Consider the following 23267-nt stretch of genomic DNA (forward strand, 5'->3'; position numbering starts at 1 on the left):
CAGTGAATGTAGAATTCTAGATTGACAATTTTTGTATTTTCCAGCACTTTCAAGATGACATCCATTGATTTCTGGCTTTCATTGTTTCTGATGAGAAGTTAGAGAAAATTTTTCTTCCTGGTTCTCTGTAGTCAATGGGTCTTTTTTCCTCTGGCTATCTTTAAGATTTTTTTCCTTTGGTTTTCAGCAACCTGATGACAATGTGTCTAGGTATGGTTTTCTCTGTGTTAATCTTCCTTGGGATTTGTTGAGCTTCTTGGATCTGTGGGTTTACATTTTTCAACAAACTTTGAAATTTTTGGTCTTTGTTTCTCCAATAATTGCCCTGATCTCTCTCTCCCCTGTCCTTCTGTACTGGTAACAACACAAATGTTGGACAGCATGATACTGTCCTACAGGATGTTATGGATTTGTTCATTTTTCTTCTCACTCTCTTCTCCCTGTGCTTCAGATTGGTTTTGGCAGATTTTTCTTCAAGTTTTCTGATCCTCTACAGCATACAGTCTGCTGCTAAATCCATCTGGCAAATTTTTCATTTCAGATATTAATGTTTATCAACTTTTTTAAATCCCGGATATGAGTCACATTTTTCTGTTTTCACAAGTATAATAATTGTATGCTGGACATTGGGGGTGTTTTGTTATTGAGGATTTGAATTATACTGCCTTAATTCAGCATGAGTTTCACTCTGGCAGGCAGTTAATTTACAGGTGGATCAGGCTGATACTGCAGAAACTTGGTTTGGGGTTTTGTTAAGCAAGATTTACAGTATCCCTTACTCTATGGCTAGCACAGCCCAACTCCTAAAACATAACCTTTCTGAGGTCACATTTGAAAGCACACAGTGTTCGGCAAGTTCTCCCCACTCTGGCTGGTCTGAATGCCAGTATTTCCAAGCATTTAGAAACTTCTGCAATTTCCGTCCAGCTCACAGATCCACAGCAGCTCTTTTCTGCCATGCCTTGGGGTATGTAAAGCTTCATATTTGACCAAAGGCTTCATGGCACTCTTTTCAGATTTCTGGGGCTCCTTCTCTGTGCAATTCCCTCTTTTCGAGTATCCTAATCCACAAATTCTAGCTGCCTCCACATCCCTGAACTCTGATCTCTGCTTTCTCAGCTTAGAGAGTGCAGGGCTCTGTTTAGGCTTCACTTCCCTATGCCATACTTTAGAAAGTGTCCCCAAAGAAGAAGCTGGGATGAATGTGAACCTGACCTCATGTATTCTCTTCTCTCCACAGACTGTGCTGACTGCCTGAATCCATCCAGTTTTCAAGTTGCTTACAGTAGGAGGTAACTTCATCATGGCTGGAACCAGAAGTCTCTAATTCTAACTATTTTTGAAATATCTTTAAAAATCTATTATCTTATTTTATCCTTAAAATAAATATAACCTGAGAAGCACACGTTTCCATGACAGATTAGCAAACCAAGATGTAGAATGTTGAATAACCAATTCCCAAGCAATAAAGATATTTTATTCAACACATAAATATTCATCAAGTACCTACTATGGGCATACAGTAATTGACACAAGCAGTGAAACTCAGGGAATATAGTTGTATTTGTATTATACTGAACCATCAATAAAGCACACAGACTGAACCAAAAAAATATTGTCTAATGAATGAATTACCAGGAGTCCATCATTCAATTCACCAAGAGCATGCCTATACTCCCAAAAATGACTACAATTTACATTCATGATTTATGTTTTCCTGCAAAGACTATTTGCCATGCAAGCAATTTCATTTCCACAGTTATATTCTTCAATTCCCTGTATATACTTAATTTTTTTCGTATTAGTAGGTGCTGTCTAACCAAGTCTTCTTCTATTTAGCTATGTCAAATTTGCTTCAGCTAAATATTAATCATATTTCTAATTTTCATCTGGTCTAATCAAATATATTTTCCTGACACATGGAGAGAAAACATAATAGAATTTCTAAATACCACGTCTGCAGCATTATACCAGACAGCAATATCACTCCTCTGATCTTCAACAAATCAATCAGAGTGATACATTTATACCTGATAGGTTTATTTTCAACTCTTAAAATAAGCTCTTGACCTGTCTTTTACCCCCACTATATGCAAGAGTCAATTGTAGGAAAATGGTCATAAAATTAAACTATGTATGTTTATAAACTAGTGTTTAAGAACATTCTAATGTTGATTACTGAAATATTTGACTAATTCCAATGAAGTAGTACATTACAACAGAAAGCCAGATACTATACATCCCTCATGGCTACATATTGATAATCTCCTAATTTTAAAACCTGGCTGAAAAAAAAAAAAAAAAAGCTCGTTTAAAAGGTCTTTTAAAGGTGACAGAAGTCTGCAGCATCAGCAAGGATCACCTTTAAACAGAAACACAACATTCTCACTGTTTATGATTACGGGAATATTTTCGGTGGCTGATTTTTATTTTCTCACCTGTTATTCTGAATCAAGATGGCACCCTTCATAAAAGGACCTTACCTGTAGAACATCTTGGATCTTCACCCACACATCTGCCATGTCATACAATTTGACATCTTCCTGCTGCGTCAGTGGAGTCACAACAGCATCTTGCAGGTATCCCAGGACCACAGAGTGTGCAGTGGCTACAGCATTAAACTTGTCAAACAGCAACTCCAGCAGTTCTAGCAGTAATCTAGTGAAAATAAATAAATAAAGGATATTTACATACAAGCACACATACACCAAAATGACACTGGCCTCTAAGAAAAATATCAAACTAAAGGGAACTGGCACATGTAACATGTAAACAGCACATTAAATTTCAACAGATTTGGATTTCAAACAGTTTTCTGATCTAAGCAACTTCTAAAAACTTATCTAAGCCTGTTTCCTCTATGATATAATGCAGATGGTATATGAATTTAAACACAGTTGCAAAGTCCCTAAACCAGGAGCAGCTCAACAAACATTTGTTTTCTAACACATTTCCGTGATCGCTATACTGTATTTACACAGGCAGTTTCTCCTAAGAATTCAGGCAATTTTTCAGGCAACAGTTCAAATGTTACACAGAATACGCTATTTGCTAGCAATAAACTGGACACTTTGGTAAGGATGCTAATCCCTTTAGTCATGGAAAGCTGCGCTTGCTACCATTCAAACGTATGGCCTAACTTGCCTGAAAAAAATACACACCTGCCAAGCAATCTGACTTTCACCACAGGGAGCAGCTTAGACATCCACATTATCTCATTTCTCATAGTGAGAGATGCTGGACACATATTATTACATCAATTTTATATACTCAAGGACACAAAATAAGGTTGTGAGGCGGCTGAGCCTAGAACACAAGTTGATTTCCATGTCAGTGCATTGAGCCGCCTGCCTCTCACTGCAGTTCTAGAATGTGGATGTATATTCAGAGACGGCACAGAGCCGTATGTCAGGGATGCAAAGTAATTCCTTCATCTCTGAGCCTTACAGCATCCTTGATCACCCCAGCCAGGAATCCTCCCCTCCTCCTCTGAACTTATACAGTATTTTATCCCACTTTCAAGGAACATATCACATGTGGCTCACATACATGACTCAATTAATGTGGGTCACATTTATTAATGTATAGACATTTGACCTCCTTTCTTCATTATGAGCCTTTTAGAGCAGGCACTGCTTTATACATCTTTGTATGCTCAGGAGCACTCAGGAGTGATCCGCAAATATTTGCTGAATGAATTTAATGTGTATACCATGACCAAGTATAGACAATTTGGGAACATGACCTTTATTGTACAATACGTGGCTCTCAGCTCATACTTTCGAAGTAGACTTATAAACCAACCTCGAAACTAAAAAAAGGAAAGCAGAAGAGCTTGTCAGCGGTGTCAATTAATGAGGTTTTATTACCATAAATAAGAGGCTATAACTACAATCTCATCAAAACGCATAGCATATTATCTATTCCTATGGCTTCTTTACTGCCCAATTACTATAATTAACGTGCCAATGTGACAGCCAATAACTATCTTATGATAAAACCCTAATATCTGTTTGACATTTTAATTTAGACAGGACAGAATCAATAAAAATTTATGCAGTACTCCCAGCCTAGAATATACATACATAATCCAGAAATTACACATTGTATCTGTAAATAGGAGCTGTTCTACCTCTGAAGGATGATTTTTTAAAAATCTTTTAAAGGTCAATTCATATTTATACTCACGTTTACCTAAAACAATTCTTTTTGCATATGCGTTATTGGAAAACTACTCAAATATCAGCAGAGAGAGGTACAAAGTATAGGACGATGTAGCTAACGTAACTGAAATAGTTCCTCGGTGTAGGTAAGTAACCTGTATAAAACTGGTATCTGGCAACATACAGAGAATATACCTGATTAAGTTAAGGTTCTACTTTACAAATAAAGAGTTAGGCTGAGTATGTAAGCTTGTGGTTCCCAAACATCAATCCACAGACCATAATGTATTTTTCAGTGGTTAATAGCAAAAAAAGAAAAGTAAGACCGTGTATTAGCATTCCACAAAAGTGAATATATTTCATTTCTTTTCAGTACTCTCTTCAATGGAAAATCTGTTACTTTCTCTAGTGACAGCAGTTAAAGTGTCAAATGTCCTTCACTGATAAAATTAAAACCTAATAACCTTATGCTGTACCCCAACACTGTTTGAAATCACATTGACCCATGACATTCAGAACTGTGAGGTGCACTGGTATTCAACTTCCCAAAGACACGAAATTCTAGGTACAAGCCTACAAACCAGCAGTGAAGCAGAGAACACTGGAAGAGAAGTGGGGCCTCTGAATGAAGGGGCTGCTGTCTGGTCACCTCCAGGGGCACTAGGCTCCATGACTGCACACACCTTGACCGCTACTTGAGGACAAGAGGAACTCAGCAACCAGGGGCAGTGCTCCATTTAGAAAAGAGACCTCAGGGAGAACTGAGGTGTTAAAATGAGATCCACGGTATCTTATCATCATAGAAATAGCAATCCCTTGAGAAAACGCTGACGCACTGCCACCTTCTGTCACTCCTAAAAGATCAAGACCAAGACAGACCTACTGCCGTATGGCCATCATATCCATCAGACAGGCTACTCAGGGAAGAAGAAAGTGAGAGGAGTCAGGCCGGAAGTGGAGGGATTAGACTTGCGGCTCTGCCTACCTTGAAACATCTACCCATTTCAGTGGGAGGGAACCTCTCCCCTGCCTCACCACAGCACCATCATGGCAATGTTAATAAAGCCTGCAGCTCCAATATCAAAATTAAGAACTTTTGTGCTGCATAGGACACCATCAAGAAAATGAAAAGACAATTCACAAAATGGGAGAAAATATTTGCAAATAAGTTATCTGGTAATGGATTTGTATCTAGAATACCTAAAGATTTCTTAAAACTCCTAACAGAAAATGGCTGAATTTTACAAGGGACAAAAGGATCTGAATACACATTTCTCCCAAGAAAATGTGTGAATGACCAGCAAGCAAACAGAACGTGCTCAACATCTTGGCCAAAAGGGAAACACAAATCAAAATTGGGAGATACCACTTCAACCCACTGGGACAGCTATAATCAAAAAGACAGACAATAAAAAGTATTGGTGAAGATGGAGAAAAACTGGAACACTCATACAGTGCTGGTGGGAATGTGAAATGGTACAGCTACTTTGGAAAACAGTTTGCCAATTCCTCAAAAAATTAAACACAGTTACCTATGGACCCAGCAATTCCATCCCTAGGTATATACCCAAGAGAAATGAAAACATACGTGTACATAAAAGCATGTACACAAATACTCACAGCATTCTTAATAGTAAAATAGTATTAAAATAGTAATACTAAAGTAGTGAAATCATAAAAGTGGAAATAATTCAAATGTCCATTAACTGATAAATGTACCCCCCCAAAAAAAGGTATACAATAGATTATCATCTGGCTATAAAATGAAAGTACTGATATATGCCACAACATGGATGAACCTTGAAAATACTTTGTTAAGTGAAAAAAGTCATAGAAGATTACATACTGCGTGATTCTACTTACGTGAAATATCCAGAACAGGCAAATTATACAGATGGAAAATACATTAGTGGTTACTTAGGTAGGTGGAACTTGACCACGAAAGCATTTGGGGTTTGTTTTGCAGCAGAGAGGAAAATGTTGCAGAACTACACGGTGGCGACAGTTGCACAACACTGTGAATGTACTAAAAACCACTGTTTCGATGGCTGAATTGTGCAGTGTGTGAATTACATCTCAACATATCTGCCTAAATAAAAACCAGCAGCTGTGGCTCTGAGTGAGGACAGTGAGGGCCCAACACCTCCCCTGTGGTGAAGAGAAAATATAAAGGTCAGTGAAAAAAAGGAAACAACTGATGTCTCCAAAAGTGAAGTATTATGAAGGCTGATTCCTTTGGAATCTTACTACCAAGAGGACATTAGCTTTTCTCTTTTGGTTCACTTGTTTGTTGTTTGTTCGTTATTCCTTCTCATAGAAGTAACTTATAAAGAAACAAAAGAGTCATGTTCTTTCCCAGCACTGGTAATCCCTAAGTCTTCAATTATGAAAAAAAGTCTCTCACTGTCTCCAAGTGTTCCCATCTGTAAGACCAAAGAATTAATTAATACCTGTTCCAGGAGCTTCACACAACTGCCAGATAAATCACATTAGAAAATGGACACAACTGGCTGAGGTAACGGTGCCACATTAAAGAGAGGAGGGTTCAACATCCCTCTCTCTGGGTGTCTGGCTTGAGCAACTCTGAAGACAGTGGTCACCCTTCCAGAGAGGGAAAGAGAACTGAAGTGAAGGCAGAAATGACTGAAGGACAGATGCTGGGTTTAGATCTGCATATGTTAAGTTTAAGGTGTTCCGTCCTGGTACTTGGATGCGCAATTCTGGAGCTCAGGAGAGAGACTGATGTCAGAAATTTAAAAAGTGAAATATCTGAGAGGATGAGATTACTCGGGGATAAGGTGCAGAGGAAGAAAAGCAAGCCGGGTCCAGAACCAACACTCGCGAAAAGAGCAGCACTGAAAAGATGTTTAGGAAGCAGCTAGAGAGCAGGAAGACAGGAGGAGGAGAAGAGAACAGTGACAAGGCTACGGGGCGGTCTGGTGAGATAAAGCCAGAAACGTACACCTCGCAGGTCCCGGTGACCTTGGCAGGAAGGGTTTCGGGGGAGCACTGGATGCTCAACTCAGCAGCGGGATGAGGAGGGAATGGCTAACAAGGGAAAAGAAACCAAGCCCATGACACGCTTTGCAGAGGCCCACCACTCTCATCAACACATGCCCTCCTAAAAAACAAGTGAAAAAGCAAGATGACTCTCTCCCAGTGCAGCAAAGAATAGAGAGACCAGGAAATCACTCACATGAACAGGATATGACCTGCACTAGCGTGGCCCCATTTTAAGCTCCCAGAAATAAACTATGTTGTTAATATTCATATACATGGGCCACCTGCCCGCACGACACTAGATTGAGAGAACAAGTGTTTGCCTTTAGCTGCTAACACGGTCAGGATAACCTACACACACGAAGCACCACGAGAATCATTCCCCACCCCACTCTCACCACAAAATATTAAGTAAATAAAAGAAATAAAACATTACATTGTAATATCAGTTGCTTAAATCCTGTTAGGCTCAAGGTCTTCACCGCTCATCTAAAAGACAAAAGAGCGGGCAGAATCACTAAATTAGCGGAGATTCCTTAAACTGAACTGAGTAAGAAAAGGCCTCAAGTATGAATAAGCCTAAGAATCACAGAGATTAGAATTTCAATTAATTGCAGCTTCTACCCTTCGGAAGAGAATCATATACACACATACACCCGACAGGTTTATTTCCAGGGTCACAAAACAGTATGCAGAAACGTGCAATGCAACATCACAGTCGGTGAAAGAAGACTCCAATCCTGGGATGACAATGTGGTATGAGCCCGTAGGAAGCACTAGCATTTAGAAAGCTCTACTGACCATCATAGACTGTTCCCAATTTCAAGTTCCTCAAACACAAATTTTTTTCCTCAATTACAATTTCCCAATCACAAATTGTGAGAATTAAATGTAAAAATGTGAAGTGAAAGTATACTAAAAAGCAAACTCAAAAGAACAGTGAACTGTACTTTGTACCTTTAACAGTTACCATGCAGGGAGGGGTGAAATGCTCCAGATGTCCCCAGGGCCCAGGTGCACCTCTATCCTTCCCACAGCTTGGTTAGTGACATCCTGCTTGTATTCCCTAAGATACACTAGTATCATTTCAAGAGAACTCCCTCTTTAAGTTACTCGGAGCTGGGTTCTGTCACTTGTAACTAAAAGAGGCCTAATTCACAGCATAAGAGCCAATTCCTTTATTTCCCTCTGATTCTATAATCCCTCCAAACAAGAACAGATGAGCACAACGGACTGAGAGAAGTGACAAAAACAGCGATATTATGGCCTCCTGGGCCAGAAAGTCAGAACACGGTCCCTGTTCTATGGGTGGTTATGTAACGACATCTCTCCCACAGCACATGGCCCACTGCCCAGAATGCAGAACAGTCCCACTGTGTGGATGCCTGAGTTCATGAGTAAAGAATGAGCAACTGAGGGTGGCGCTATTAGGAGAAATCGAGGCTTAGAGCCACCAGCCTGGGGTCCTCTGCACGGGGCTGGCAGCTAAAGCTGTCATGATGGACGAGATCCCTAAAACTGTCAGGCTGAAGTGAGGAGATGATGACGACAACAACGAGGACCACAACAAAGACCATTACGTCATCACAGCCGCACTGAGGACAACAGGCAGGCGTTGTGTGAAGCGCACACTTAGTCCTCGGAAAAACACTACGAGGGAGGTACACATTATACCCCACGTCACAGACAAGAAAACGGAAGCTCAGAGATAAAGAGAGAACAAAGGACCTGATTTTGGAGCATGCTTCTTTTACGGGATATTAGGAAAAAGGAATTAATTTGAGAAAAGGGGCCAAAGAGTCTTAAGTACTGCACAAGGCCAGGGAAACCAAGGCCGGCAGGAGAGTCAAGAGAACTGTCGACACTGCCTCCACCTGCCCGCTGCCAGCCAGTTCTGACTCCTGGAACTCCACTAGAACAATCCTTGCAAGTCTCACATCGTCGTTCTGCTCATTCAAGTCAGTGCAGCACTCGTTTCTACTGACCACTCTCTCCTCCTTGAAACATTGCCTTCCAGAGGCTGCAACCCTACACTCTTCCACTCTGCTTCCACCTCCCTGGTTGCTCCTTCTCAGCAATCTCTTCCTCAGCCTGTTCCTTAAGTGCTGTGAATTCTTCTCAATCCTCAGACTATCTCTGGGTGAGCTCATTCACCACTGTCTTCACCAGCCAATGATTTCCAAACATACCTCTGGCCAGATGGCTCCCCTGAGCTGCAGACCTCAGATCTGGCATGTCTCAAATGAAACTCATCATACTCCTCCCCAAATCTACTTCTCCATTTCCTTCATCAGTGAATGGTATCACTTGCCCCAGCAAATCATCCTCCCCTCTCTACTTCCTCTAATCCAACCAATCACCAACTTCTTTTATTTCTATCTCTTTACTCCCTCTCGAATGGGCCAACTTTAGTCCACTACCACAGCTACTCTGCCAAAGCAGCCTTCTCATCTCTTCCCTGAATTATTAAAACAGCCCTTAAAGGAGCTTCCTTTCCCCCAGTTCTTGCCTCCCGTTCTGTGGACTATAAACTCAATGAGGGCAAGGACTGTGATTTATCACTGTATCCCAGTATTTGTGATAATCCTCAGGCAATAAATGCATATTTGCTGGATGAAAGAATGAAAAAATGATCTCCAGCAGGTAGGAGAAACAGAGACCTGATTACCAATAGCGAGTGGTAAGAAAATACATACTATAAATTTAATCTCCTGGTTATAGAAGCCCACAATAAAAATATTTCACACAAAACTCTCCTCTCAGAAAGACAACTTTATCACCTTAAACACAAGAACCAAAACAAATACAGTTACAAGCTGAAAGATACAATATTATTAAAGTTAGCTCTGAATGAACGTAATAAAATCTACTTTGTGTAAAAAAAAATGTCAAGGTGAAGAAAGTATCTGTTTGCAGAGCATTCAATTTAAACACACTTTCCAATTACCTAGCATGTTTTAAAAACCGCTTTCTTATGGATGTAAGCAAAATGGTACCTAGTCTCCCAGATCGTCAACTAACTTCCTACCCTAGCAATATCATATTGGAGTGCCACCAGGAAAAAACGCAGAGGAATAAGATGAGGAAAACGTTAAAAAAAAAAAAAAAAAAAAAAAGTCACAGTTGCACAAGGCAAGGAACGTCTTTGGTACAAAGCTGTATCACCAAGCTGTGAAGAATGTTCAATATTTAAGGTGAGATCTGACGATCCAAATCTAAACTTAACATCCAGGGAAACTTGAATTAGTCATTTGGCTGGAAAACTCATGTCTGCAGCCAAGAAGCTGCTTTACTTGGTCACAAAGAAGCAAAGACAGACACACAAGGTAGAAAAATCAGTTCTGTTCTAGCACTTATTTGCTGAGACCTTAATATCAGAGTTCTGCATTTCCCCACTGACAGACAAAGGCAATAACCACAGAATATTTATTTCCCTACCTCTGTGCTCTGAAAGATAAGAACATACTAAACTCTGAGCTTAGGTTTTATATGAAAAATTAAAAGAAACTGATCATCAATTATTTCGGATCAAAATGGTCTTGGTTTTACAGGCCTTTATCTCACATACACATTTTCATAATAAGCTTGGCTGAGCGGGTGTTCTTCATTTCAAGCAGGAGGACAAAGACGCCACTTAATCTTCAAGGTTATCTAGTATCTACTTCCAAGGGGTAGAGATTAGTTTCACTACTTATTAGTAACAATCTTCATGTAAATAGAAGGTACTATTTGAGGAGTGCTGACTCATTCTTCATCTGCATTATGAAAAGAACAGGGGGAAAAAAAACTATTAGCAACATAGAACAAAACACAGTAAAAATAAAAAGAACTGGGTTCTGGCTCTAGTAGTGTCCTTCCTGTCACTTCCCTACCTGTCATGTTCAGTTTCTGAATTCTTTGATGACCTCCAGTGAACTTCTAATTCTAACGTGTAGCAAATTAGTGACTAAAATTAGAAAATAAACCCAGGCCCTCTTTCTTTGAATTCAACTATTAGTATCAGGAGATACTTTCCCAGGAGAGTCTCCTCAACAAAAGGTGTTGGAAAAACTGGACAGTCACATGCAAAAGAATGAAACTGGACTACTGTCTTACAGCAGACACAAAAATCAACTCAAAATGAATTGAAGACTTGAATGTAGACCTGAAACCATTTAACTCTTACATGAAAACACAAGGATAAGCACCCTGACATCAGTCTTGGCAATGACTCTTTGGATTTGACACCAAAAACAAAAATAAACAAGTGAAACTACATCAAATTAAAAGGTTCTGCACAGCAAAGGAAACCATCCACAAATTAAAAAGCAATCTATAAAATGGGAAAAAATATTTGTGGATTATCTGTCCGATAAGGGGTTAACATGCAAAATATATGAAGAACTCATACAACTCAACAACAACACAAAACACAATCCCATTTCAAAATGCGCCGAGAAATTAAGACACTGTTCCAGAGAAGACATACAAATGGCCAAAAGGTACATAAAATGATGCTCATTATCACTCATCATCAGAGAAATGCAAATCCAAACAACAAAAAGATACCACCTCACACCTAATGGAATGGCCATCATCAAAAAAAGACAAGAGATAACAAGTGTTGGGGAGGTTGTGGAGAAAAGGGAATCCTTGCACACAGTTGAGTGGGAATGTAAACTGATGCAACCGCTATGAAAAACAGTATGAAAGTTCCTCAGAAAATTAAAAACAGAACTACCATATAATCGAGCAATCCCATCTCTCAGTATGTACCTGAAAGAAATGAAAACAGAATCCCAAAGAAATGTCTGCACACCCATGTTCACTGCAGCATCATTCACAATAGCCAAGATATGGAATAATCTAAGCATTCATCAATGAATGAATAGATATGAAATACACACACACACACACACACACAGTGGAATATTATTCAGACATGAGAAATACGGACATCCTACCATTTGCAACAACATGTATGGACCTTGCAGACATTAGGCTGAGGTAAGTCAGATAGATGAAGACAAATACATGTTCTCATGGATATGTGGAATTTTAAACAGCCAAAGGAACAGAGACTAGAGTGGTGGCTGCCAAGGACTAAGGGTGGGGAAAAAGAGACGGTGGTCAAGGAGTACAAACTTCCAGTTGGAAGATGAGTAAGATGTGGGAGCTAAGGAAAGCATGGTGATCGTACTTAATGATACTGTATTATATAATTGAAAAGATGCTAAGAGACTACATCTTAAAACCACATCTAAAAAAAGAAGACATTAGTGAACTAATCTACAAACAGAAATAGACCATATGATATACTTATATGTGGAATCTAAAAAAAAAAAAAAAAAAGAAAAGACAAACGAACTTACAAAACAGAAACAGACTCAGACATAGTAAACAAACTTATGGTTATAGGAGAGAAAGGGGCTGGGAAGGGATAAGTTGGGAGTTTAAGATTTGTAAATACTAACTAATATGTACAAAAAGAATAAACAAGTTTCTACTGTATACCACAGAGAACTATATTCAATACCTTGTAGTAACCCTAACGAAGAATGAAAACGAATATATGTATGTGGATGTATGACTGAAACATTATGCTGGGCACCAGAAGTTGACACACTGTAAACTGACTATACTTCAATTTAAAAAAAATTTTTTAATGTTATCACCACCAAAAAAGAAATGTTAATTATGTTACATGATGGGGGTTGTGGGTGAGAGAATAGACATGTCAGTGCAAATACTGCCCTTCTCCTGAGGAAGAACAAAATCAGGCCCAGGAAACGAGCTAGGAATGTCATCTCTACATAAGCCAGAAAGCAAACTCATATGGTGGAAAGAGACAACTTCTGCTCTGAATTCCACCACCAACCAGCTTTGTCAACTGTCAGATGACTGCAGCTTTCACATTTCCCTGGGTAAATCTGGGATTCATAATAATGCCCCTAACTGTGATGAGGCCAACAGGTGAGATATTCGGCAGACTGCTTTGCAAAGCATAAATGCTACAAAACTGCACAACTCTGATGTCTGCGATGTTATGAAGAGTATTTTCAAATTTTAGCATGCCTAAGAATAATCTAAAGCAGACTCCTGTGGGCCCTGCACCCAGGGATTCCAATTCAATCCCTCCACCACAGGGATGATTTGCATTTCTAATTCTCCAGTGACACTGGTATTGCTGATCCTTAAGACCCCTGTGTGTAGGGCTGAGATTTTGGTTTTTTAAATTAAAAATCACTTCCTTTTATTAAAAAATTATCATCTTTGCATTTAAAAAAATTATTCATTCATTAAACTTCCTGGGCATTTAGTATGTGCCTAGCCCTAAATCAGAACGCAAACACAAAGTTAACCCCTCCCCCTTACAAACTCACGGCCCAATCTGATTAGAGAATATGATGATATGGGCCAGGAGCTGGAGGAGCCCAGAAAATATGAAATACAGCCTAAAATACACACAAAGGTGCTTTAATCATATCTGACATCACTCCCTAACATCACCAAGGGAAGAATCTCATTCAACGCATGTTTCTGTTATGAGAAAGATTCAGTGTCAGTTTGAATGTGGAGTATCGTTGTATTATGACACCAACGTGTGCACAGAAAGTGACAAAATCTAAGGCAGCTCCTACCATCTGCCGAACAGAGAAGTGGCCCTGATACAACACGAAGGCTGACACCTAAATAGCATTTATTAATAATCTATAATATAGATTTTATCTATTATTTCCCTAACAGGCCCTGTCTCTAATTTGAGCCTGCTTTAGTATGCAAAACAAGAGAAATCGAAAGCAAATTTTTTCCTGTTCTGGTGTCCAAAAAAAAAAGGGCAATTTTTTTTTTTAACTCTGACAAATATAAAACAAAGATTTAAGAAATGTAACATTGAGTAAGACCTCTAGCCCATTCACCCAAGCACCCTTTCTCTGGAGACTATAACCAAAGGACAATATACAATTAGAAAGACAGTTGTCCAACTGCATGTTTACCAAAGAGACATGACCATTACCCACATTATTTCTTCACCTGATACACTAAGAAGCTATCATCAATAAATCTGTCTTACTAGAGAGTATGTAGATTTGGGACCAGTACTACCTTCTGTGGTAATGAACTGTATATTTTAGTTAACAGTTGGTCTAGTAAGTCCCATATGTAAAGAAGTAATTCCTTTCATTTGTTCTAAAAATATTTCAGTAAGGCTGCAGGGGATATATTCCGGTTGAGAAACAGTGGAATTCCTTCTATATGTCCCTGGTTCATCCTATTCATACCCTTCAGTATTTAATAGTTGGCTGTATTTAAAGTATGTTCTCACTGGTATGTGTAATCAAAAGTCGAGATTTAATCAAATGGAATCATAATCACTGAAGTTAAATTTACTTGCTTCCCGCTTGCTTTGATTCGAATTAACTACTCATCTAAATTACATCGAGGCCCTTCCTGATTCCAAGCATGTCCAGGTGCTACATGCAGTGCTTGGGAATGGCTGCAAGACACAAGGACAAATGCTTGAGCTTGACCTTGTTTCAAAGCTGCTCTTCAATGACTTTTCTGTAAAATCAAATGACCAATTCCACCAAATCCTACATGGCAGACAATTAGGAGAAGAGTAACTCAGAGAAAGAAGAGATGAAAGGAAATGCTACTTATTTGAAAAAGAAACACATGCCTCACTTCAACTAGAGATATAAAGAAATCATGAGAAATATTTATGTTTTTCATAAACCCTGTCCTTGTGCCACAAAACTAACTTTGGGCATGAGCCTTCAGACTCTCTCCTCAATAAAACCACTTTATAAGATTGCCCTATTACAACAGCATGCCGTCATCCCAAGTTCTGGACTCTGAATTTTTTAAATATTTTTAAAGTATACTTTTCCAACTTTTAGAACAGTAATTCAATTTATTTCTAGAAATCTACAGCCTTCATAGATTGAGAAACCTGGGGCGGTGGGGAGAGTTTTAGGAAATGAGGCAAATATCAACCTTGGAAGAAAAAAAAAAGCATGACTATAAAGCAGATGATTCAATGTTAGAGATATTCCACAAGCATTCATCTAACACACCATCAATTATATAACAAGAGGCAGAAATGAAAAGGGTATAAAGACTGTTACAATATAGTGTAGTAAGTGTACAATATAGTATAGTAATTGTTACATCTGTTTAAAAGAAGTATGGCCACTCCTTCAGATTCCAGATGTATCAAAAATATAAATATTCAGACCATAGTAGAAGAAAGTTTGCGAAATTTTATTTATAATCAAAGAATAAGGAAGACCTAAGCTTGACACAAAAACCAGAAACCATAAAACACTGATAAATACACCCTCATAAAAATAAAAACAATGACTACATGATTAAACTTCATAAAGTCAAAAGAGAAAGAAACTAAGAGGAAATCACAATATAGATGTCAAAGAACTAATTTTCTTAATATATAAAGAGTTCCTGCAAATCAATAAAAAAGACAAATATGCTGGGAAAATACATAATTGGAAAGGAAATAAAACATTACCTGAACACTATTATTGAAAATTTCATATTTTAAACAAGTCAACTTTTAGGATAGGAGAATGAACCATCCTATACCTATCACCTGCTTCAATAAGCATCATTTATCACTGATCTTATTTTAGCTGAATCTACACTCACCCTCAACCCAGATTATTTTGAAATAATGTATCTAGATATAATCCAGATAGCATAACAATACACTGTTTTTTACATAAATAGGTTTAACCTCAAATTTTTTTCTAAAAATACAAATCAAAACCATCTTGGAAATACCACTTTTCACCCACCAGACTGACAAAGATAAAAATGTTTAATAATACAATCTGTTTACTAGGGAATATAGGAACCCTCAAACATTACTGATGACATGAAAACTTGGTATTATTTCTTAAGAAAAGCACACTTGGCAATAATTATCAAAATCTAATCAACCACAAAATTCAATCAGCAAAAACTCTGAAAATGTCCTATCAAGAACTGAGAGGCTTTCCTTCTCACATCTTATACATCAATGTCATGCTAACTGCACAACTAGAGGAGTAACTCATAGGTGCTATCAAATTAATGGAGCTTGCTAACTACAACTAATATAAAACAGCAGTAAAAGCTGCCTCATTTTATTTTTAAAAAACACCTGCACAAGACACACCCTAACGCCCACCTACACAGAGCAGATCGGGCCCGCATGGTTACGTGCTCCCATTGCACGTTTTGTCTTTCCTCTACAGCACTTAACACGGTTGTAAGAACACAGTTACCTGATCATTCTCTGATTAATGCCCCTCTTTTCCTCTAGACTTTAAACTCCATGAGGAAAGGGGACCATGTCTTATTTGTTTGGCATTTTAGCCCAGTTTCTGGTCCATGGCAGATATTCAATGTATGCGGAATTCATTCTTTCATTCAACAAATATTTATTATGGGTCTGGTGGGCACTGTGCTGGACTCTGGACATAAGGTGCTGAATAAGGCAAACTAATTCTCTCTTCTCTTGAAGCTTCCATTCTAGCAGTAGCCAGAAAACACACACACACCATTAAAAGTAATCTAATGAACATAATCCAGTTGGTCTGCAAACAGGTATTACTGTTTTTCCATACTGATACCCCCAATCAGCATTTCCATTTTTAATGATTTCTTCCGATTAAAATAACTTGAGTAATACTTTAAATTAATTCTTAAATAATGAAATTATTTTTCACTACAACTTAATAATAGTTCCAAAACAGAGGGAGAGAAAACCTATCATATCTTACGATCCAAACACAACTACTTTTAGCATGAAAGTGTATTTCCTTCCTGTAGTTCTCCATGAATCTTTCTTCACTATCACAGTGAGCACAGAATATGCAACGTTCTCTGCTTTTTATGTCAGACACTTTATCTTCCTTCATCCATAATAGAGATCAAGAAACATCGCAAAATGGTCTCCTTCCCACAGGGAAAAGGTCTCCCTTGGCAACCATGGCGTCCAGTCCTTCAACCCTTCTGCCTCTTCCAGACCCACAGTTTTACCAACTTGCAGCAGGCCGCCAGCACCTCCCCGGTCTGCTTGCACGTTTAAACTTTCCAAATAAGTCAAATAGTTGTTACACATATGCCAATCTTTCTCTTTTCCCACATTCTTCTCTCTCCCATATTCGTGACAGGATGCAACACCTTTAAGACTTTGTTCCATGTATCCCTCTTGCTTTTCTTATTTGTTCAATATTAGAGCCCTTCCTCCAGCACCTTTGAAACAAAATTGGTAGGCAAATGCTCATGAGCTAGATTTGCAGAAAGAATCAATAATCAGGCAGCAGGATCTGAAGAAACTGGTCATGCACTGCACAGGCTGCAGACCACATGAGCTGTCTGAAAGTGAAGACACTGCCTGCCTTTCTGAGGAAATTATGGGTGGCAAGTGGTTCTAGGAGATTAAAAAAGCAAGTGTTACCCTAATGTTTGTCAAGTTCACAAGAGTAGTTAAATATCTTCCTTTCATAGTAAACAGAGGTTTATGACAAAAGACAATAAAAGACCAGAAAGACAAAGTATTTCTCCTATAAATAGTTTGAGGTGGTCAAAAATAAAATAAGTGGGTGACCAAAGTGATATTTGAAAACTGGCTGTGAAAGTATTCCACTTCTGAAGGAAGCGAAAGCGAAACCGAATTCACCAGTCTGGTTTCTTCTACTTCTCTAGAAAAATAGCACACAACATTAACTCTCTTTACATAAAGACAAATGAAAATATGCCTGCAATGCATCACAACCAGAATGCATTTAATAAGATGATGTTGAACAATGAAACTTTTAGGGAAAGTTACAATACCAGTACCTTAACTCAGAGCAGCATTTATACGGTCTCAATTTGGAAGAGGTTATTTCATGGGGTGAGTGAGAGAATCATGTTTGAAGGATTTACGGTTCTTTTTGCTCATGCTCCAACTTTTTTTTTTTTTTTAACAGAAAACAGGCTCTTATACCTCTAGCATAAGATTCTTTGAATGGTTAATAATAATAATAATAATAACAACAGCAGCAACAATAACAATAATAATAATAATGCAAAATAATGTGACTTTACCTCTCCTTAAAATAATGTCACCAACACCTTCCAGTACAGTTTAACACAAATTACCATTCAAGCCTCAAGGATAATCTGGCAATATCCTTCCTACAGTTCTAAATCTCTAGAAGCAACAATGCAATCACTCTTGAATGAAGTTTCCCAGGTAATTAATTCTCAAAGAGTTTTAAAGCATTTGTGGGCACCCAGCCACCACAGACGAGCTCAAATTTATCAGTCATTTGGAACCCCAACCCAAGAATTTCATCTTTGGCTTTCAAAAAGAATGGTTCAGTCTAAATATTTGCTTTCTCTGTACTATTTTATCTCATAATAAAGAGTTTGGGCCCAAAACTTCGTATCTGTACCTTTTATAAAATGGAATCATGTTATAGACATGAAATCAAGACAGACACCTGGTTCACTTGCCAGTGTTCAATACATCCTGCCTACAGAAGCCTTTAAAATACTGACAAAAAATCAAAACTTCAAGAGGAAAAAAAACCCTCCTGCTGACTCATTCCTCATAGAGAAACATTTATTATTTCCTGGGGCAGTATGCTGAACTTCCACTTCTACTGCTGTAACTTCCACTTGTGAATTTGGGAAGGGGCTGTGGGAACAGAAGAGGAAGAGGTCAAAATCCTATGAAAGACAGACATGCTGCTTTTAAGGATACTGTAATGAGATCTGCAGAAAAGTTATTGATCCATGCCCTTTTCATTTTATTTCCAATATATACTATAGTCGTATTATTTCCCTATGAAAGTGCAGTGTCTTCACCTAGGGATTTGCGGCAATGGGGCAAATAGCAAACCAGAACTTTGGAGTGTTCATTCTGAAGAGGGCAAAAGATATTCATGAAAATTCAGGCACCAGGCAAAGAAGAAAAGCGAAGTTCAACTTAGAACCACTCCCAGCCTCCCTGCATCACAATGTGAGTGATCAAAGACCAGGGGAGTTGAGGAAGGAACCAAGAATAAATAAATAAAACTTAGGTATGTGTTCGAATACACACGTATGCAAGTAATAGTACTCACTGGCTCTAACTCTACCAAGCTCTAACCATATGACCTTGCCTAATACAAGGAAGCTTGTAAGACAGGTATTATTCTCCTCCATTAAAGAGCTGGAATTCAAAGGCAGGTCTGCTCGACTCCAAAACCCATGCTCGTCAAAGCATGTGCTTTGAAACATTCTATGGCAAAAGAGGGGTTGAGAATGTTTTCTTCACCAATCGTACTTCTGAATGAAGTTTACAAGGGAATTAAGTTTTAAAGAATCTTTAAGTGTAATTAAAATCAATGTTATTTAGAATAACAGAAGAATATAGAAAATGTAAAGAGAATACATTAGATTTCTTCAAAAATATCGAAGTCTGGGGAATTTCATACTAAATAAGCTATTATTATTTCTCCTTAAATTTGCTTATCTTCTTTTAAAAAAAAAATTGTAAAGCCCTAAGTACAAACAGTAAAATTTCCTTAACATGTCAACAAAATTATGATCCCTGTCTAGCACACACTGTCTAGCACCTCCCAGGAACTCACAATATTTGAGCACCTGAGAAGACATGTTCTACTCTGCCCTTTGTTCTCAGATAAAATTAGAGTTTCCATTGGCCTTTTCCCCTCCAGTGCCAAATTCCTGCCTTGCCCATATCTGATGTACAGAAAGGGCCCTGGGGAAAGAGCAGTGAAGGGGAAAGAGGGAACTGAGACCCATGTAGAGTGAATCTTGGATCTTCTACAAAAGCCTCAATTTGAAATATCTTGTCCCACCGTCAGAGAACATTAGTGTATCATGCCCTAAGCTCTCGTTTGGCAGATGTAATCTCCCCATGTGTGACAGTCAAGACAGAGTTAGGATCAGAATACAATTTCGATTTTCCCCTTATGAAGCAAGAACTAGGAAGTCCAAGCCTTATTAGTTGATTTAAGTAGATAGAGGAATTTCTGAGACTGATTTGCCTATTGGCAAATATCACCACACATTAAAGAAGAAAGCATGGGACAGAGGGAAGACCATGGACTTGCATTAACTCCAAGACTGGCCACTTGTTCTGTGACCTTGAGATAATTACTCAATCTCTGAGCCCCAGTTTCCTTAACTGTAAAATGTGGATACTAAATGAGTAGCTCACAAAGTTATATTGAGAAAGAAATAATACACATAAATTGCCTTGAACAGCATTTAGTAGTACTCAAGAAATATTCAATAATTGCCACATTTTTTGCATGGACAATATGCTTTAAAACTTCTCAACTAAATCAAAAACCAACTGAACTATGACTGTTCAAGTGGTTTTCACCAACCTGAGTTTGTATGGGCCATAGTATCCCAAGTTCAAGAAATTATCAACCTAAGGTATTTACTTACCCCTACCCTAGAAAAGGCACAGTAAACACAATTATCAAAGACACAAAGCACACTCCCACCTACCTTGGTTGGTTCTCGGCCGTGAGGTTCTCTCCCCTCTGATAGGCACTGTCAGCCACCTGGGTTGTAGACCGCTTCACAATTTGCTTCAGCTCCTGCTCTAAGCGTTCTGTGATTGCCTTCACTGTCTCTGGGATCTTCTTCAGTTTGGCCAGCCCCTTGATGAGGATGCCCATAAAAAGAGTGCTATTCTCCTCGGGATCCAAATCCAAATCCTCCCTGATGTCCTGGAGGTTTATCTCCTTCACTGGTTAAAAAAAAAAAAGAAAGAAAATTAAAAATAGCCAGAGATTCCATTACCAAATTCAAACACAGAATGGGTCTAAAAACTGAGATCACGCTCTTAAAGGAATCAGAAAAGTTTTTCAATTAAATGTGTGATTAAATGGTATTTACCTAGTAGCTATCTAAAAATCACACACACACACACAGTTACATTCCTCAAATCATACCCATCAGTTAGTAAGAGGTAGAAGCAATTAAAAGCAAGTAAGCAAATCTCCAGAGTTTTCCATAGACAACCACTTCCACAATGAGTCAGCTGGTTCATGATATTTATTAAGCATTTTCTGTTTATAAAATGCCATACCTGGTGCTGCGAGAGAATTTTAAAGAGCCAGACCACAGTCTCAAATTCCTGTTTATTAGTTAGCAGAGATACATAGCTTGAAAAGACAATAAATACATGTGGAAAAGAAAAGGTAAATAAGTTAAAATTATAAAAAATGATAAAAGAGCAAAGAAAAAGAAAGGAAAAATAATATGTACAAGTGAGACAAGACTGTGAGGAAAAGACTAATGCAGAGTATTTCATAAACATAGAAGAACCTTCTATTTTTCTTTAAACATATGTCTAACACAACATCATTATCTACTGAAGTCAGGTCTTGCTAATCCATGGAAGTTTTCTGAGTAGTATTATATGTCAAAAGTCTCTGCAGATCTTTCAACTACCATCTGGTTTGGGAATGAAAGACACAGCCTTTAACGGTAGTTCTTAACCCCTGTAGGGAGTTGGGGAGATGTTAAAGTAAAGTAACTCTAAAAGTAACTCTTTCCTTCTACAAATGGCTGGATTACGGCAGACAAAAGCAAAGACTGAGTACAAGTCTAACGACAGACCCTCATAAAGTTTGCCCACCCTTCCCTCTCCTCCACACCTCAAAATAACTGAAAGGTTTTAAAACGTGGTATCCTAAAAGAATGCATCCATTTTTCTTTTGTAGATTCAAGCTCAACTATACTACCAACCCACTCGGAGTTGTTCGGCACCACTAGCATGTTTTGAAATTTATTTATTTAGGGAAGAATGAAAATATCCCTGCACATGGAGTAAATCTTCATAACCAGCGTGTGAAGTCTCTAAAAACCACTACTTCAGATGACATGTTCTCCTCAATGTCTTTTTTGCTCTCAACTCATAAAATGCACTTACATATGAGTATTTAATGTTCATTTAGTGACATGACATGTATGAATGATCTAATTACTTACACAAGTTTGTTGTTAAGTGATTAAGTCCTCTACATATTTATTCATAATACTGCTGTCTTTCTTAGACTCACTAGACCCCTGAAGCCTCCCAACAAGAGAGAGAAGCACAGAGAATAACTAAATCCATATGGTTTTCTTCACAATGAAGAGGGCATTTAAGGATTTGATATTTAGTTTTATAAATTTTAATACTAGCAAACTGGGAGTAAAATCAAGTCTTAAGCCTATAACTGACTTGACAATTCTAAAGGAAAATCAAAAAAAGTCATCGATATTTCCAAATGTGACATTCCAAGGACAGACATTTTAGTCACTGGTTTTGCTTTCCACATGAAGAACTAGACACCTCCAGCCACGGAATTACTCCATCCTGCAAAACCAACCCCAACAGGGGAAAAGAAAAGTACTTAGCAGCCAGGGAGACATCGAAATTCAGCATGTCAGGCAGGGAAAATGAAGCAAAACTATAAGCAGAGCTTCAGGAAGGAAAGTAACAGAAATTCAGCTGAGACAAAATGATCTTCACAAAAGAGCACATATGAGTCACAGACAGGACACATGCAAAGGGCCACCTGAACATCATAGCCGCCTGCTGCAAGAATGATGGGTGATGAGATAAATATAGCTGAATTCATTAAGCCCCTAGATTATGTGGCATATGGCTACTTACATGCATTCTAATATGATAGATAGCCTATTAAAAAATAGCAAATAAGCAAAGTATGAATAATAAAATGCCACAGCCCCAAATGGCACATTTGTTTACCACCTTAACTTTCTGTTTGTCTCCTGAAATCTCCTAGAGCATAAACATTGAGCAGAGCCAATATTAATTAATTTACATTATCTATTTCACTTACATCAGCTGAAAATTAAAAGGCAATTTAAAAGAATAATATAATCAACCATGAAGACCAGTCTAGTAATCACAAAATCTCTGTAAGGTCAGATAGAATTATTGGCACTTACAGTAGAAAGCCTCGTACAAAAATAATTTAGCTGAAATTCTGTTAAGGCCTCACACTACCATTAAAACAAAATATACCTATTTCCAAACTAACAGACCTCAAATCATTCTCTCTATTGCTATAGTATCTACTCAATGTGCAGGTT

The 23267-nt window shown here is 38.2% G+C and overlaps 1 protein-coding gene across 5 annotated transcripts in view; it reads right to left on the minus strand.

Annotated features, from left to right (window-relative positions):
- Nucleotides 1–23267, minus strand: part of EXOC4 (exocyst complex component 4) — a 698015-nt gene that overhangs the window by 598704 nt on the left and 76044 nt on the right. For all 5 annotated transcript variants that reach the window (XM_010947518.3, XM_074367038.1, XM_074367039.1 and 2 more), the window contains exons 6-7: nucleotides 20664–20907; nucleotides 2484–2658 (exon numbers count right to left, since the gene is read on the minus strand). In XM_010947518.3, the coding sequence (XP_010945820.1) occupies nucleotides 2484–2658; nucleotides 20664–20907 (419 nt within the window). The remainder of the gene's footprint in view (nucleotides 1–2483; nucleotides 2659–20663; nucleotides 20908–23267) is intronic.

This window comes from Camelus bactrianus, chromosome 7 (genome assembly GCF_048773025.1).
Source record: "Camelus bactrianus isolate YW-2024 breed Bactrian camel chromosome 7, ASM4877302v1, whole genome shotgun sequence".
In the NCBI taxonomy this organism is placed as follows: Eukaryota; Metazoa; Chordata; class Mammalia; order Artiodactyla; family Camelidae; genus Camelus; species Camelus bactrianus.